Source organism: Alosa pseudoharengus, unplaced genomic scaffold (genome assembly GCF_046254945.1).
Source record: "Alosa pseudoharengus isolate Yale_2024_CS ecotype anadromous, Long Island Sound unplaced genomic scaffold, YU_APseudo_1.1 YU_APseudo_1.1_scf_23, whole genome shotgun sequence".
NCBI classification, from domain to species: Eukaryota; Metazoa; Chordata; class Actinopteri; order Clupeiformes; family Clupeidae; genus Alosa; species Alosa pseudoharengus.
In genome coordinates this window covers 30,039,943-30,057,988 of record NW_027468685.1, presented here as the reverse complement: position 1 = coordinate 30,057,988, position 18,046 = coordinate 30,039,943, and the positions used below count along the sequence as shown (strand labels likewise).

The window sequence follows — 18,046 nt, the reverse complement described above, 5'->3', positions numbered from 1 at the left end:
AAAGGCACTCATGACATTGTTGGGGTGGGTTTGTCTTGACCTGTTCAATGCTGGGCTTCTCAAATGGGGGGCTTTCTAGAGCTTCTACTGTTGGCATCCCCATCTGCAAAATAGATTTCTTCAGGAGCTGCAAAACACACACACAGACACACGCACACACGCACACACACACACGCACGCACACACACACACACACACACACACACACACACACACACACACACACACACACACACACACACACACACACACACACACACACACACACACAAAACACACACAGGCTATTAGAAAAGAATGCCATGAGTGCAGGCACACAAAGGCCCATCCCAATGTGTGTGAGCACACAGCAGTGTGAGCAGGCTGGCGGTGTCGATGGGAGCCGTGACGCACCTTGAAGAGGGAGAAGTAGACCTGCTTGGTGTCGGGGTCCTCTTCCTTGTGCACACAGTTATACAGGTACTCCACGTCCAACGCGATGCCCAGCAGTCTGTTCACCTCCTCCTCTGACACATGCTGCAGGTGAGTCACGTGATCACCTGGTCCATCACAGAAAGAATGTCCATCAGTATTACATTTAAAACACACAAATACACACACACACATGGACGAACTGCCATATCTGACACATCTAAATAAATCTACAATGGTATGAAGATACATTCTGCATGTATGTGTGTATGCATCTGTGTGTGACGGTCTGTACTGTATGTGTAAGTGTGTCCCAGCATCTCTGTGTGTGTCTGTGTGTATGTGTGTGTGTGTATGCATGTTTGCATCCTTGTGTGTGTGCGTGTGAGTGTGTGTGCATGTGTGCATCCTCGTGTGTGTGTGTGTGTGTGTATGCATGTGTGCATCCTTGTGTGTGTGTGTGTGAGTGTGTGTGCATGTGTGCATCTTCGTGTGTGTGTGTGTGCACTCACTGAGGGCGTGGCTGCAGCTCCGACAGGGCTCCATCAGGTTGACCACCACCAGCTGCTCTGCCCGCGGAGGGGTGGGTGGTGGGGGTGTGGGTGGAGGGTTCTGGCTCTTCCACCCATTACATTTACACGCTCCCTCCGCCTGATCACAGAGACACACATATCAGCTTGTGCACCTGAAAACTAACTGCTTACCTTGGATACCTAGAGTGGCCTACAGTATAGGCAGTATGGGCAGTGGTTAAGGAGCTGGGCTAGCATGCAGTAGCCTGAAAAGTTATGGGTCAATTCCCTGCTTCCACCGCTGTGCCCTTGAGCAAGACACTTAACCCAGAGTTACTCTGGAGACAATGTAATCCCTTGTAATATAGTTTACATGTAAGTCAATTTGGACAACAGTGTCAATAAATGTGATATTACTGAGCGCAATCGTAAACTGGTCATGTGGCATAACCATAACACGTTCACATGAAATATACAGTTTCAATAAAAAGAAAAAAAGTTATGACAAACACAAGAGAGTTCCAACAGTTTCGCTGATTAGACTCAATTTCTATATTACACTTTCTTTCCTTATGCCAATTCAAGGAAGCTGCAATGTTAAGAAATAAAGCTATTTTTCGTTTAAAAAATGTTAATTCAATTAGTTTTAGTTTCTAATGAATATTTAAATTGTGTTTATAACTGACGGTGCTATTCGAGTAGGCATATCAGCTGGGAGTATTCTGCCCTCCAATTATCAACAACATCGTGGTGCGGTGGCGCGCTCGGAACGGGAGCGCGCACGGGGGCGCAGCAGCTAGCCCCGCCCCCCAGCAGCTGTCACCCTGTCATAACAAAGACGCTGTTCGGGGCTGGCCGAGCTATGGAATCGACAAACATAATCTCACGTCTCACAACAAACCCATACGTCAAAACACACACACATGTAGGCCTACACACACACAAACCAACACAGTCACTTTTCGCCCAGTGTCTGGCATGGCTGTCGTCCACAGCACAGTGTCCTGTTGCTAGTGTAGGCTACTCACTCAGTCCAAGATATTCAAAACACTGGACTTGACAAACCGCCAAGTATGTGTGTTTACGTCTTCCCTGGAATACGCAGCAGCAAAGTTTCCTTTGCACATAACGTAAATAACCAATATTCGGCATTAAAATGCCTCGTTGTTTACTGTTCAACTTCCAAGCTGGTAAAAAATGTAATATTAAAATGCGGTAAATAAAAACACCAGCTATGGCCCCTTATGCTGCGCTTGCAAAATGAAGCGCTTGTCAGCAGGGCACAGGCACACAAACCAAAACTAACTCATGATCCATCGCCATAGCGAGAGACGGAAAGGTTGGACGGAGAGACAGGTAGGCACGGGTACCTTGCAAGAAGAATACACTCCCAGTTTCTCCAGTTTCTTCGGTCGCGGGGAGGCGCGGAGCTGCGCCTTCTTGACGGCGATACGTGCAGATCCGACTGCGGAGCCCGAACACTCCGTTCCCCCGGCTCCAGGCGCTGCCGGGGCCGAACCCGAGGCTCCGACGGCAGGGGAACCCTGCGGGACCCCCGCGCTTTCCGACATCCCGGGGAGCCGGCCCGAACAGGACCCGCGAGCCGAATCTTCGACGCTCTCTCGGACACACACACCCGTTTTCCACTTCTCAACAGCGGGATTCAGACATGGCGATCATCCCTTTTTTTTCTTTCATTTGACATTGTAAGTCCGTCTCTCCTCCGCTAGGGGACACAAATGAATATTCCTCTATGAATCGGTAGGGTCACAAAAATGCTCTCATTCGTTAACAAAATTTCAAGGTCAAACCGGATCCTGCAGAAAAGACGGAGTAAGACAGGCCCAATTACCACCGCTGCCAGATAGACAGGACGCTTCCGACATGCACAATTAGCCTACTGCATTAACAGAGAGTTGCATTATCAGCCAACGTTACTGATTGTGAGACAGCTATGTGTGTGTGTTGCGAGGGGGTGGAGACCTATTACGATTTCATAATTGAGTAAAAGCTAGGCCATAAGGCCTTAACATAATGTTTTTGCTGGTTTGTGGCCAAATAGGCTACTAGGCCCGTACGCTCCGTGAAAATGTTATATTCAGTTTTAGACCAGTTGCGTCATCCTCTCCCAGTGTAACTTGCTGTGTGTGGAATAGATAACAAACCTGCAGCAGCACCTCAGAGGTCACGTGACCCTCCCATAGGCTTATACTTACATCGTACCTGTATAGTGCAGGATTCTTCCTCTGAAGTCCCACTCATTATGCCTAGGCTACTTCATACCTGTCCTGCAGAGACATCTTCATCTCTCATCTCTGTCAGGTCCTCTTTGGAGAGACTCCCCCCCCCCCCCCCACACACACATACACTGTGGCCAAAAAGTACCTTAAGATCTCTTGACACAAAAGATCTGCCACTTTCATTCTGGAAAATTCCCTAAATCACACACACACACATGCACGCACGCACGCGCGCGCGCACACACACACACACACACACACACACACACACACACACACACACACACACACACACACACACACACACACACACACACACGTGCACACACACACACACTGCTTAACAGCCTTTCCCACCTGCCCTGACAACAGCAGAATATACAAAATAATGACACATTCAAATGCTTATAAAATTATAACATCCATATGATTTTAACATTAGATATATGAATGGAACCAAGGTTCCCCACTGACTCACCAGAGACTGACTTGGATCTATTCCAAAGATAAGTTTTAGTCCATGCCACAGCAGTGGTCAATACAGCACTTAATAGGGAAGCAGTGAATGGATTTTGTACGAACAGAGAAATCAGATCTCTTTTCTTTCTCAGCTTTGAGTCACTGGCTGCACCTGTCTCTGACCCACACCTAAACCAGATTTAAACCAGTTATATACCAGACTTGTGCCAGGTCTAAACCAGACCTTAACCAGATTTGTGCCAGGTCTAAACTGGATCTTAACCAGCCCTGCTGTGTCAGATCTAAACCGGATCTTTGCCACATCTAAACCAGACCAGGGCCTCATTACAGAAACTTCCTTACTCTGGTATCCTATCTTATCTCAGTTTAGGATGCTTCATACAGAAGCATGTTCCCTAACTGCATTTAGGAAAAAAATCATCTTAAGAATGGAATTTGGCCATTACAGAACCATCCTAACTCAAGGAATCTTTGAACTTAGGATAGCAAGTTAGGATCCTAAATTCAAAATAACAGCCAAAGCTGACTGCTCAGTCTTGTTGGGTTGTTGCCTAGTCCATAGACTGTATAATATATTATATAGTTCTATACAGTCTATGACAAGATGAGAAACATGACTGTTGGGGACACCGTAAAGCATATTTCACTAAATAGGTTAATTAAGTGAAAACTTGGACAAGCAATATAAAATGTATAAGCTATGTGTTTAAAACATTTATGACAAATAAATATTAATCATCATAACAGAATATTATACTATTATTTATTGATTATGAATTAATATATTTACATTTTTCATGTTTTTATCCTGCACATCAAATGAATCAATATTGACACACTCCCTTGCTTCCTGTCTTTTATCTCTGAGATTATGGTTTGTCTGTCTTGAGCAACCAACTCAAAGATTCTTTAGAACACCATCTTTGCAACCTGACATTGTAATCAAAGATACAGGCAGTCTTGCTTCTAGAAACAGGCATGACAGGCTGATTGCCGATTTAAAAATCTAATTGACAGTTACAGTTAACTTATAAAATAGGTCTGAGATAAGATAGGACACAGCCGTGAGTTTAGGAACTGCTTCTGTAATAGGAAGATAGGATTTTTTTTTCATAGAATCTTTGAAACTTAAGACAGGTCAAGCAGTTAGGATGTTTCTGTAATGAAGACCCTGTACCATTTTCATTTAACCGGTGTAACAGGAATGTTGGAAATTGAATGTTCTAAGGAATATCTGGGTTCATTGAATTCAACATAGAATTTTAGAACCTTGTTGTGGAACAGAATCTTCTGTTAGAATGTTCAAAACTCCCCTGCCGTTCTTATTCAAAGCGACTTACAAAAAAGGAACAATCAAGGTACAATGTGCCCAGTGAAGCAATAATACCAAATTATTAATCCATAGTTGGTTCATTTTCATGTGTATCATCTGTGGCAGATGTGAACCGGACCTGTGCCAGACAGGGCCCACATGTGGGCAGAGTAGGCATTCAGAGTCAGCTGTAATTTCAATCAAACCGCATTGCCCACAGCCCAGCCACTCACCAAGTAAGTAATCAGGATTCATTAGGTATTCATGTCTTTATTGATGTTTTTATTTGGTAAATGAATAGTACTGTAAAATGCTCGCATCTAGATTTTGTTGTTTTTGTATTTCTTTCTCTTTTTTTTTTGTTGACCTGGCTGCATTTAGCACTCACTGCAAATAAACATGTAGAACACACACACCCAGCGGATGGAGAACGTTCTAGAGGACACAGAACATGTGGAACCCTGTGTGTATGTGTGTGTGTGTGTTTGTGTGTGGTTCTGCGAGCGAGCTGGCGAGCGAGAGCACGTGAGGTCAGCGCAGCTCCCCCTCTCCTCCTGCTCACCCTAACTTTCACCCATCATGTGACTGACAGCTAGCCAGTCAGCCAGGGCCTCTGGTCCAGTGCCTTGCGTCTGGTTGGTCGGGGAGTCTGATTGACGGAGGGAGGGAGGGGCTAGGTGGTGTTGGGGCAGCTCTGATTGGATAAGTGCGGGACAGGGGCAGGGGGGGCAGGCCGACAGGGGAAACCTGTTAGGACTAATACAACCCTCAGCAGTTCAGACTAAAGAAATGCACGTCTGTTTTTTTTTGTTTTGTTTTCCATTTGTTAATAACACTACATACATTTATAAAGACCACCAAAGATTATAATTTAACCATTTCTGTGAAAAATAAACAAAACAAAAAAACAAAAGCTCATATGTCCAAACCCATATCAAAGCAGGTTACTGGTTACTGTACAGTTTTTTTTTTTTTTTTATCATTACCAAGACAACTCCCTAGCAAGCATTAGTTGTGTAAATATGAAATGAAAAGTCGACTACATTGCATCACCCTATTTACAGTAAATTATTTATATATTTCTCTATGTCACACGGTCATCGGACAGAATCATGAGCATACTTAGTGCAAGGCATGAGAAGACAGCTGTCAGAATTACAGACCAGATGGGTGTGTTTGTGTGTCTGTGTGTGTGTGTGTGTGTGTGAGTGTGTGTGTGGACAGATTATGAGATGGACATGAAGAAAGAGAAAGGGGAAAAAACAAACTCTACTTTCGGCTCTAAAAGTGAACGTGTGTAACCAACCAACTAAAGGTTAAGTGTGACCTGTGCCGATGTGTCTTAAGTTTTTACCTCTGTGCTGTTCTCTATGAGGGTTTCCGGTCAGCCAAACATACACACACACACACACAAACACACACAGACACACATACAGACGCACACACACAGACACACGGTGTAACACTATGCGTTTATGCACACCTCCACAATATCAGCAGGTGTGCAGGAAGTAGACAAGGCCGTGCCACTGTATGGACTAGCGTGTGTTTTCAGGTAAGTGTCAGTGTGTGTGTGCCTGCGTGCATGTGCTAGTGTGTTGACCAAACTCCTGTTTATAGTTTCATGGAACAGCACAAATTCTTGCACTGTGTTGTTTGTTTTGTTTTTTGTTTTTTTTGTTGTTGTTATTTTTGTTTATGTTAGGCCTTGTAGTGATGCATGCATTCATAATTCTGTTAAGTACATTTAAAACAAGATGAGAAAGGAAATAAAAAAGACAAAAAAGCAAATCAAATCAAATAAAAAAAATGAGTCAGAAAAAAGAAGACTTCATTAGAAATGTTTTTCTAAAGTCTTTAGCTGTGCTGGAGGGGCAGGGCAAAGGAAGCCACGCCTCTCGTTTCCAAGGTTACACACAGAGTGGGGGGGGGGATTAGTGACAGCTGAGTTAGAGGCGCTCCATTGGACCAGACCGTTTTGGAGGCGGAGCTTGTAATTAGTCACTTCCTGTCTGAAGGGCGGGGCTTTGTGTTAGCAACTGCAGAGAAGAGACGAGACGAAAGGGGGTGGAGCTTAGCTTTGTGTGTTACTGCAGATCAAATAGTTTTGGGAGGGGGGAGGGGCATCTCAATAGTGACTGACGAATCACAGCGCTGGAACAGGGCGTTGCCTTAGTTACTGCAGCAGGGGGCCTTGGTGGGGGTGGCGGTCTCCGTCAGGTCCACCCCCCGACTTCGCCCACTGTTAGGACCAGCTGCTTGAGGCTCGCTCTTGGGCAACCTTTTCGCTACAAGAGATAAAGATTGTGGTGGGATGTGGAGTGTGTGGGTGTGTGTGTGTGTGGTGTGTGTGTGTGTGTGAGTGAGTGTGTGTGATATGTGTGAGCGAGTCAGTGTGTGTGGTGTGTGCGCACAAGTGAGTGAATGTGTGTGTGTGTGTGTGTGTGAGTGTGAGCGTGTGAAAGAGAGACAGAGAGATGAGGAAATTATAAATCTGTTCAATTAACGTCCAGATCGGGAAGCAGAAAAATAACTCAGAAACATTTCACACGTAAAAACTCATATGGATGCTGCAAAAAAAATATGTATAAAATCTCACATACACATATACTCAAAAAATACACATACCTATGCAAGTAAAACTTTCTACACCTGACTCTCAAACCCATTGATGCTCAAACAACAAATTGATCAGAAAAACAAACCTATTGCCATGAAGATTTCGTTCACGTTCATGGATGTCTTTGCCGACGTCTCCATGAAGAGTAGACTATTATCATCTGCATAGGACTGCGCATCCTGCAACACAATCCATACACAAAGACTTTAACAGAATCCATACACAAAGACTTTAACACAATCCATACACAAAGACTTTAACAGAATCCATACACAAAGACTTTAACAGAATCCATACACAAAGACTTTAACAGAATCCATACACAAAGACTTTAAGACAAAACTCACAAGGCAAAGCCAACACACACACACACACGTTTTGTAACCTTAACTTTTCTTTGTTAATATAATGTGCATGAGAACAAAGACAGACAGACAGACAGACACACACACACACACACACACACACACACACACCTGGAAGTCGACAGCTCTCTTGTTGGCAAGGTCAGCCTTGTTACCAGACAGTGCGATGACTATGTTGGGACTGGCCTGTCTCTGAAGCTCCTTCACCCAGTTCTTCGCTCGAGCAAAAGACTCCTAAGACACACACACAAACACGCATACAGAGTCAGAAAACACACATCCACAAACACACACACAGTCAGACACACACAAACACGCACATAGAGTCAGACACACACACAAACATGCAAACAGTCAGGTTCACAGACACTTGCAAGTAGAATAAGCGATCACACAGGGGGCAGTTTGCTTTTAGTAAAACATGAGGTGCATTATGTTTGATGTCGGGACGCTTTTCCGCCTGGAGTTTTTTCAATTGAGGACCTCGGGGCACCTCTGCAAAAACGTGAGGCGTCCAATGCACTTGGGGTAGCTGTGGCCGACTGGTTGGCGCTTCGGATTTGTAACCCCTCACTGCTCCCCGAGCGCCGCTGTTGTTGCAGGCAGCTCACTGCGCCTGGATTAGTGTGTGCTTCACCTCACTGTGTGTTCACTGTGTACTGAGTGTGTTTCACTAATTCACGGATTGGGGGTTTTGTCCACTACATTTAAGTTCCCTGTTATAGACTAACTTGCCATATTAAAAATTCCCAGTTTATTCCCATTAATTCCCGTTTATTCCTGTTAATTCCCATATATTCCCGTTAATTCCCATGGAAAGTTTCCAACTTTTAAAATTCCCGGAATTTTGCAACCCTATATATACTTATACTTAAAGGAGAATTCAGGCCATTTTTCACATACCGGTAGATCTCTTTTTCTTGAGGTCAGTAAGTACTGCTGGTTAAAAAAATTAAAATAAATAAAAATCTGTGCTATCTAGCTTGTTGCTGCAACCAACAGCTAGAGCAGCCAGACAGCTACAGTGCTACACTCTGGGGTCGTGATTATGATTACTCTTTCTTTTTTTTGTACCGGCAATATTCGGTGACCTGGAGAAACCGAGATCTATGTGAAAAATAGCCAGAATTCTCCTTTAAGCAGTGCGCAAAACACTTCCTGCCAATAAAGACAAATAATAGAAAAGAGATGCCTCTCACAACATCAACAATGACCTGTCTGATCCCGCCCTAAGAGTGGAGTTTTATTCAAAGGGCCTTCCAGCATAGAAAAGATCAGTGGTTCTCAAACTTTTTCTGTCATTCCCCACTTTGGATGTGGGGAATTTTTTTTTAGCCCCACCTGACCCAAGCACCCTGGCAAAATGGTAATGTTAAAATATTATTATCGGGGGCGCTGTGGCGCAGCAGGCTACAGCGCCCGTACCATATACAGTGGATTCAGAATACTGTGCAGCCTTTGGAATTAAAATAGCCCCACATCACATACCCTTCCCCATACCTAGAGATTGGCCTATTAGCTGGTTTGATTTGCATTGAGCTCAATGAGCAATAGGCTAACTGAAATAACACCCATGCCAATCTCTAGGTATGGTGAAGGGTATGTGATGATGTGGGGCTATTTTAATTCCAAAGGCCAAGGTAACTTTATCAGGATGCACAGTATTCTGGATCCATGAAATAACTGGCCTTTAAAAAATAAAAATCTGCCTGTCTCTATGGGAATTTAACAAAGGGGTGGGAATACGTATGACCCCTGTATTTTAGGGAAGAACATTTATTTATTTATGATACATTATTCATTCACTAAGAAAATTGGTGTCCTTAAAGGTTAGATATTTCCTCATTAGCATGGGTGCCAATACTTTTGGCCATCACTGTACGGGCCTGAGTGCCCACGGGGACCCAGGTTAGAGTCCGACCTGCGGTCATTTCCCGATCCCACCCCATCTCTCTCTCCCACTTGCTTCCTGTCTCACTCTCCACTGTCCTGTCCAAATAAAGGCAAAAAGCCCAAAAAAACCAAAAAAAATATTATTATTGCATTTGGTTCCACATTACATTTCCTGTCTCGGTCCGCTGGATCTGATGTTGTTTTAATTCACTAGTAGTGCAGTGCCCGTTCAGACATGCTATTCCTAGAAACCCCGTAGCCCAATTACATGACCGCAGGTAGGCCTGCTTTAAAAACAGGATGATAGGAGAAAAACATCATTCAAGCTAAGCATTCAAATATGACTACTGAATATTATATTATAATACATTAATACTAGTTCACAATTGAATTCAGAATTTGAAAACCCCTGCTCTAACTGGTAAGCCACAGAAGCACTGCTAGCACTCCACCACACCTGCCCCGGGTCTGCCCCAGATCTAGTAAGTATAGTATATATACTCTTTTTATCCCGTGAGGGAAATTTGGTCTCTGCATTTATTCCAATCCGTGAATTCCGGAACACACTCAGCACACAGTGGACACACAGTGAGGTGAAGCACACACTAATCCCGGCGCAGTGAGCTGCCTGCAACAACACTCGGGGAGCAGTGAGGGGTTAGGTGCCTTGTTCAAGGGCACTTCAGCCGTGCCTACTGGTCGGGGTTAGAACCGGCAACCCTCCGGTAAGTCCGAAGGCAAGTCCGAAGCGCTAACCAGTAGGCCAAGGCTGCCCCGACCCAAGATCTGGACCAGACAAGACTAGTGTGTTCTAGACTTCTCCTGATTCGTTTGACTGATGCTTTTCTCCTAAGCGACTTATGTAAATTATTATAAGGTCAGTCTCCCTAGAGCAACTCAGGGTTCAGCAACTTAAGTGCACAACGGTGGGGGGCCGGACTTGAACCCCCAACTTGTCTGGTCACTGCATGCTAGCCCAGATTCTTAGCCACTGCGCTACCACTGCCCAGACTCATTCTAACTCAGAACTTGAATCCTGCCATCCTGGATTTTCCCTATTTTAACTCTAAAGTAGGGGTTGATGGATTTTACCAGAGTTTTACAAGTAGGCACTCAGACTCTGAGTGGTGTTCGATTATACTTTTTTCTTGTAGGAGGTTGGAAAATATTGATTTTTGAGGTGTCTGTCTGGAACGCAGCACTAGCAATGAATGTGGCACAGGTCTAGATCTGGTGTGGCTGAGCACCCACCAGACAGAGATTTCCCAACACTGCCTGTTATCTGGGTCTATGTGGCGTGTGCAGAAGAGTGGGCCTCAATGTTAGTCTTAACTTCTACAAAGAGAGTGTGTGTGAGTGTGTGTGTGTGTGTGTGTGTTACGGCGCAGAGGAGGGGGTAATTGTCTAGGGCAGGGGTCTCAAACTCCCGGCCCGCGCCCGGCCCAATTCCGGCCCGCTAATGTCAAAATAATAATGTAATTCGGCCCTTGAGGGTATTTTTAACTGCGACAAACAACAACACTGATTAAAATAGACGATAGATCTAAGTAGGGTGACAAATCCCATGTGTACTCTCCTCCACTAGTTGCTAGACATCCAAAGCTTCGATTCAAGCCCACATTCGCTGCACAACGTTTTAGGAAATACTTGTATTACACGCGAGAAACACGAAGACGTGCATTTGTTTGTAATGACGCGGAAGCGATGCAGGCCATAGTTTTGCACAAATTGAAACAGAAATGGAGAAATAGGCCTACTCCAAATGTTGAAAAAACGTTCACGCGTGATGAAGTCTTGGGTAGATTATGTTATTCACCTATTCTGATTCTGAAGGAGAATATGCCTTTTGGAGATTATGATCGATCGTCTATTGACAGTGATAGTCACGGTGCGTCTGTGAATGGAGGGGCGTCTTTGCGTGTATACGACGGTGTCCACTAAGCATACATGCTTATTTCGACCCTCTGCCCAACATAGCTGGAGGTGGCAGTGGTAATTGTGATGATAGTGTCCATAATGGACGTGGTACAGACAGCAGGGGTAGTAAAAATAGGGCTCTGAAAAACTACAAAGTCATCCACGATAGGAACTGATTTGACCAGGCTGCTTTATTGTAGGCCTATAATAACGGTTTGTGGTTATAGGCTAGTAATAGTTTACTATTGTTGGTTTACATCTTAGGCCTACTGTTTTCCTGTTAATTTGTTATGTGTGTAATATGACAAAAAAGACCTGCTCAAATATGTTCAATATCCAGTATTTACTGAAAGGTGCATAATTTGAGGTGCTTGCCATCCAGTGGCAAAATAGATGGGTAAGATTTTTACATTTACAGTAGGACTTTATCTCTGACCACTTTCCAGCCTTTTGAAAATTTGATGTCAAAATCCAATGGTGTTCTTTTCTTAACCCTGGCGCCTATAAAGTTTGCCAGGTTTAAATAAGTTCTGAGAGGAAAATATTTTTATTTGGTGTGAAACACACACATATCTGTTTTATGCTTTCTGTTTGTTTTCATAATTTGTATTAATATTTATTTTAGCATTATTTTATTTATAAGCTAAGGTTGCTAGCACAGGTGTCTAAAAAGAGATAAAAAGACTTGCACTTTCTGTTTGCAGTTTTGTGTAGTATTTGAAAAAAAACAAAACATTGCATTTTCAAAAATAGCCTTTTTTGGTATTATTCTTTAACACTGACGTGGCCCTCCAATCAGATGACGTTGGCAGAAGTGGCCCCCAGCTCATTTTAGTTTTAGACCCCTGGTCTAGAGGTATTTAACTGCAAACCCTCCGTGATTTGTTGTTACTTAAGAAATAAAAACTCCTAACACACTTTTTCTTTGAGGTGTAATTACACGGAAGTAGGCCCTAGCATGAGTGTGTGATATGTGTGCGTGTCAGCTTCAGTGTGTGGGTCGGCTTTAGTGTGCATGTCAGCTTCAGTGTGTGGGTCGGCTTCAGTGTGTGGGTCGGCTGTGCCCCCTCTGCCCAGTAGGTCTCCTCTGCTAAGCCCAAACACTGGTTCCTAAGTTTCGTAGGTGAGGTCATGAAACACAATGGTAAATGGTAGACTACGATGGCCGCCTGTGCTCCTCTGTAGTACATTGGAGCCAGGCTGTGGTATCTCTCCTGTCCTGTGTGTGTGTGTGTGTGTGTGTGTGTACCTCGTTGGTGATGTCGTAGACTACGATGGCAGCCTGTGCTCCTCTGTAGTACATTGGAGCCAGGCTGTGGTATCTCTCCTGTCCTGTGTGTGTGTGTGTGTGTGTGTACCTCGTTGGTGATGTCGTAGACTACGATGGCAGCCTGTGCTCCTCTGTAGTACATGGGAGCCAGGCTGTGGTATCTCTCTTGTCCTGCCGTGTCCCAGATCTCAAACTTCACCGTTGTGTCGTCCAGACACACCGTTTGGGTCAAAAAAGCAGCTGACACACACACACACACACACACACACACACACACACACACACACACACACACACACACACAGACACACACAGACCAAGGGGTGCAAGCAGAGTAAGAAAGAGGTTTCAGTTTCATTTCTGAATCACAAATCAAATTCACATAATATTGGGGGTGTTGATTATACAATCACAAAAGGTTGGGCCAATTAGTCTATTGATCGCTAATAAACCGATCAATACCATACACCATGGACTGAGGTCAGTACCCAAGGGTATAGAACATTGTGTGTGTTATAGATTGGACAAGGCTTGGGGAGGGAGTGCGTGCGTGCGTGCGTGCGTGCGTGTGTGTGAGTATTTTTTCCAGCTCTGTCACAGTCTGAAGACGGAGCAATCTCTATCCAGCCTGCAAAAGCCTGACTTAAACATATGTACACCCAGAAGTTTGTTTCAGCAAAACATAAAGAAGGAAAAGGGGTCCATTTCTCGAAATCGTAAAGTAAACAAGACCCTTGCAAGACATAAGACATGTGAGGGACTTCAATAGGGATTTAAGAGAAAGGACAAGAAATTTCATTCATTCATTTGCACAAGGGTGCATATGCCTTTACATTCACACAAACGCACGATACTGTTGACCTAATGCCTAATTATGACATGCATACTTTGCCTTTCTGTCGGCGTCACACACACAGGTATATCATTAAGAGAAGTCTGGACAACAACACCCTGATAAGTCTAGCGCCTTCTCAGAGTTAAAGGAGCACTTTAGCTACATGAACTTCCTGCTTTTTACCAAAACCAAAAAAAGGCTTTTAGAGGAAGTGGCATTATTTTCAGTGAGGCCAGAATGACGTAGTGGAGATTCTCTATGCATGGACAGGGGACAGTCAGCAATGACAGAAATTAAGTACTGTTGAGTACTGTTGCAGTTATTTTAATACCAACTCAATTCATCACATGAACCTCCTGCATGTCTACAGCTATTTTTACTATAAAAGTAAAAAGCTCAATATAAAAGCTCAACTTACAATCAATAATTATACCAACATATCAACAATGTAGATTAAGCATATATTTAACATATATTTAAGCAATATGGCACAAGTAAGAGTGGGTTTGGGTTGTGGATGAGCCGTAGGCATGTGCCTGGATGCTGACTCGAGTGCTACAGGTTACCACAGCCGTGGGTGGATCTATTACCAACGCAACGGTCACGAGTTACTAGATGTGCAAAATAAAAAATTACAGTTATGAAAAACATGGTATTCAAAATGTCATGCTGTATAACCACCATTCAATCACAGATGTCGCCTTACTTATTGATCCAACTAAATAAAACAATTAATAAAAATGCATGTGTCCACATGCACATATGTATTTATGCGTGTGTGCAAACATGTATTTGCATATGTTTATGTTCAAGCATTTGTTTGGATGTGTATAACTTCATATGATAGTGTGCCTGTCGAGCGTCTCCATGCATGCGTGTCTGTGTATAAGTGCATACACTGCAAACACTATGTTGAGATTATAGTATGTGTTTGTTGGGTTTGTGTAAGCATGGGTACACACAGTATGCAAAACACATTTTGTTGCATTAAAGTATACAGATGTTTTGTGTGTGTGTGTGTGTGTGTGTGTGTGTGTGTGTGTGTGTGTGTTGTGTGTATGCAGTGTGTTAAAACATACATGTGTGTGGGGGCGGGCGGGCGTGTGTGTGTGTGTGTGTGTGTGTGTGTGTGTGTTATACGTGTACTATGCATCAATGTTCATGTTCTGCCTCCCCAGAAGACTAACCTCCTATTGTGCTCTCCTGGAACTCGTGGAACTGGCCTTTGACAAAGCGCAGCACCAGACTGGACTTGCCCACAGCAGACTCCCCCAGTAGCACCAGCTTGAACTGGCAGATCTTGTTGCCGGCGTTGGGCCCGTTGGGGCGTGTCGCTCCTCCCCGATTGGCCATGACCTGTGTCAATCACCCCACTCCGTGTCACTCACTCACACACACGCTGCACTGTCCCGTGGTTTGCCGGCTGCCGGGCCCAAACACACACACACACACACACAATTATTTTTTAATTTGTCTGTTTATGTCTTAATGTTTGTGTGTGGAGCGCTTTGGGTTGCACTCTGTGCATATAAGAATGTGCTACATACAGTAAATAAACACAGCACAATGGTTAGTCCTAAACAACCACTCTCCCTGAATGGATTCAAGAACAATCCGTACTTCAAATCCCAAAAGACGACTCTGTAACACATGCAATCAAACAGGATGATGTGGAAGTACTTATGGCCTGAATCTAGATAACAGAGCTAAAGCGAGTTTGACTTCATAATGGAAGAATCTAGAACCTACAGTAAGGGTGTACTAAAAAACCACACTAGCACTGTGCATTAAGATAACATCAACTTTGCAGGAGCTGAACCAGTGAAAAATCAGGATGCCTCCTCTCTGGCTCAAACTGCAGGGCATTCTGCCCACTGAATTACCGTTTTAGTTTAATCAGGAAAGGCTGGGCCACTGGCAAACAAACAACAGAGACTACGGAGAGTACTCTGGGTTGGACAGCAATCAGAATGTCAGCAGAGTTGTCAAAATAAACATCAAGGGGTAAACTGAGGGTAATGTCACTTCCTAAAACAACCCAGGAGTTCATAAGCTAAGCTTTAAAAAGACGATAGCAACTAAGCTCTGTAACAGAGGGAAAACAAATGCACCAATGTTAGCAACCTAATATGTGTCATGAGACATCGTTAAGGCCAAACACCAATATCAGTGTTTACACGAGAATCGAAGTGCGCTGACCCTCCTCTCCTAGACATATGCTGCATGTCTTGCAAGTGACGTTAGAAATGCTGCGCAGTCGGCTACAGGTTTAACAAACATGCAACGGCGCTCCTGACTAGCTAACAAGAACATACAAATACGTAGCATCACAATTGTCTCTCCGGCCATTTACAGTGTATTTCGTTCGTAAATATCTGCCCACAAAATGTAAAGTCGAAAGCTAGGTATAGTGCTAATATTTGACGCCCACCACAACATAGATACCATAGCTTACATTTCTTCGAGACAAAATAGAATGCACAATAGCAGGAACCAACAGGATACAATGTAACTATTGTTAACTTGTCTAAATTGGCAACTTGATCATTTCCCTATTAGTGGCACACTGTTACTTGCGCTATGCATTTTAATGATACCAAGTGTGGCCTCGGGTTGGTTTCCACGGACGTATTCCAAAGCTTTAAAATGTTGATACCTGAGCATAGCGCGACAGGGGCAGGCATACCTAAGAAATTAGGCATGCCTAAGCAGATTTATATTTGTATCATTAAGCGGATTTCGTGCAAGTTGATATTTTCCAGGCCTGCTATCCTAATACATCCGACTACAAGAAATGCAAATCGATGTCAGTACCGTTAGCTAACGTTAACTTGTTGTCTGTCAACTTGTTAGCTAGCTGTGGCAAACAAGCTGATTGTTGAACATACATAGATAGCAAGGCAGCTATCAAATTAACGTCAGCGATGTATTGACCTGATACATTGTGAGAGGCTAGAAACCCAAGAAGCACCACTCCTAATCAAGCATCTACATCATTTGCAAGCTCTCACTGTCACCCGTTCCTCAAATTCCGCATCTGATTTTGTATTCGTCGCTAAAATTCGTAAGAGGGCCGCCATATTTAAACACACAGGAGTTGATTTGGGTTAGCTTAGTTGCTTGCTTGTTTACTCCAAATGCCACCGTGGCAGGACAAGCCCAAACGCTAACGTTGGTAGTTTGACATCAAGTCATACAACGATGACAGCTGATTCTCGTGTTGCTGAGGAGCTAAAATGCAGCTTTAAACTGCGACAGTGGCTTCTAGCTCACAGACAGCATAGTTACCCAGCTAGCTAGATAGCTTAGCATGTTTACTAGCTAGCTAGGATAGCTAATAAGTAAATATACCAATTAACCTACATTGCTAGTTAGCAAAACATTGGACAACACACTTTTATCTGTGTTACAAAAAATTAACTGCACAAATCACTATGGCTAAACAGTCATATTACGGTCCCCAACACAATCAGCTGTCAAAACAAATACAGGATGTTAACAGTTACCGAATTCAGGCTAGGGCCTGTTTCATTATTGTCATCTTATTATGCTAGCAGCTAGCTAGCCATCAAGCGTAGCTGTACCTAGCAAGAACGCAGCTACTGTAACATAGCTTCCCCGAACAGATCGTTCGTTTTACCTGGGAGTCAGCTGATGATTCCACTACAACTGTTCTCCAACGATATGGCCCGTTAATTATCGTCAACTGTTTAATTTCGTTTTGCTGGACCGAGAAATTATCTCAACAACCCCGATCACGTCTCCTCTCCTCCTTTCTTTTCTCTCGCAACTTCCTCTTCGGAACCAAAACACCATAGAGATTACGGCCAATGCAAAACACAAACAGCGACTTCCGCCCCAGTGCCACGTCAGACGCACAGCCTTCTCAATAAAGTCGGGAGGCCTTTGCCGTCCTATGGTGAATTGATGAATTTCCTTCTAAATGCTGGTACATTAAATTGTCCGTTATTGCAATGAAATTAATTAATTAATGAATTATTAGAAACTTGCTGAATTGGCTCCATTATGCCATGCAAGGATAATGAATTAAATAGGAATATGCCTGTGTTATTGCTGTGAAAATAGGCCATAATTTGACATTATTCACATCATTTGACTCCTATAGATAGATAGGCTAGTTAAACATTTTGGCATTTATTTTTAATTAAACTTAAATATTTTTAATTAAAC

At 43.6% G+C, this 18,046-nt stretch overlaps 2 protein-coding genes across 5 annotated transcripts in view; both read right to left on the bottom strand.

Annotated features, from left to right (window-relative positions):
* Positions 1-2,872, bottom strand: part of kat2b (K(lysine) acetyltransferase 2B) — a 16,873-nt gene extending 14,001 nt beyond the window's left edge. For 2 of the 4 annotated variants that reach the window (XM_076302287.1, XM_076302288.1), the window contains exons 1-4: positions 2,294-2,872; positions 924-1,062; positions 394-539; positions 41-127 (exon numbers count right to left, since the gene is read on the bottom strand). In XM_076302287.1, the coding sequence (XP_076158402.1) occupies positions 41-127; positions 394-539; positions 924-1,062; positions 2,294-2,494 (573 nt within the window). In that variant the 5' untranslated portion in view covers positions 2,495-2,872. The remainder of the gene's footprint in view (positions 1-40; positions 128-393; positions 540-923; positions 1,063-2,293) is intronic. The other 2 variants (XM_076302285.1, XM_076302286.1) reach the window with 1 other exon arrangement.
* Positions 2,873-5,205: 2,333 nt separating this feature from the next.
* On the bottom strand, positions 5,206-17,667 carry rab5aa (RAB5A, member RAS oncogene family, a). The gene is made up of 6 exons (XM_076302284.1): positions 17,496-17,667; positions 15,043-15,278; positions 13,109-13,260; positions 8,052-8,174; positions 7,661-7,754; positions 5,206-7,243 (listed from the first exon to the last, which is right to left on the bottom strand). Exons 2-6 carry the CDS (start codon positions 15,206-15,208, stop codon positions 7,128-7,130), a joined length of 651 nt encoding a protein of 216 aa, XP_076158399.1. The 5' UTR covers positions 15,209-15,278; positions 17,496-17,667; the 3' UTR covers positions 5,206-7,127.
* Positions 17,668-18,046: the final 379 nt, after the last annotated feature.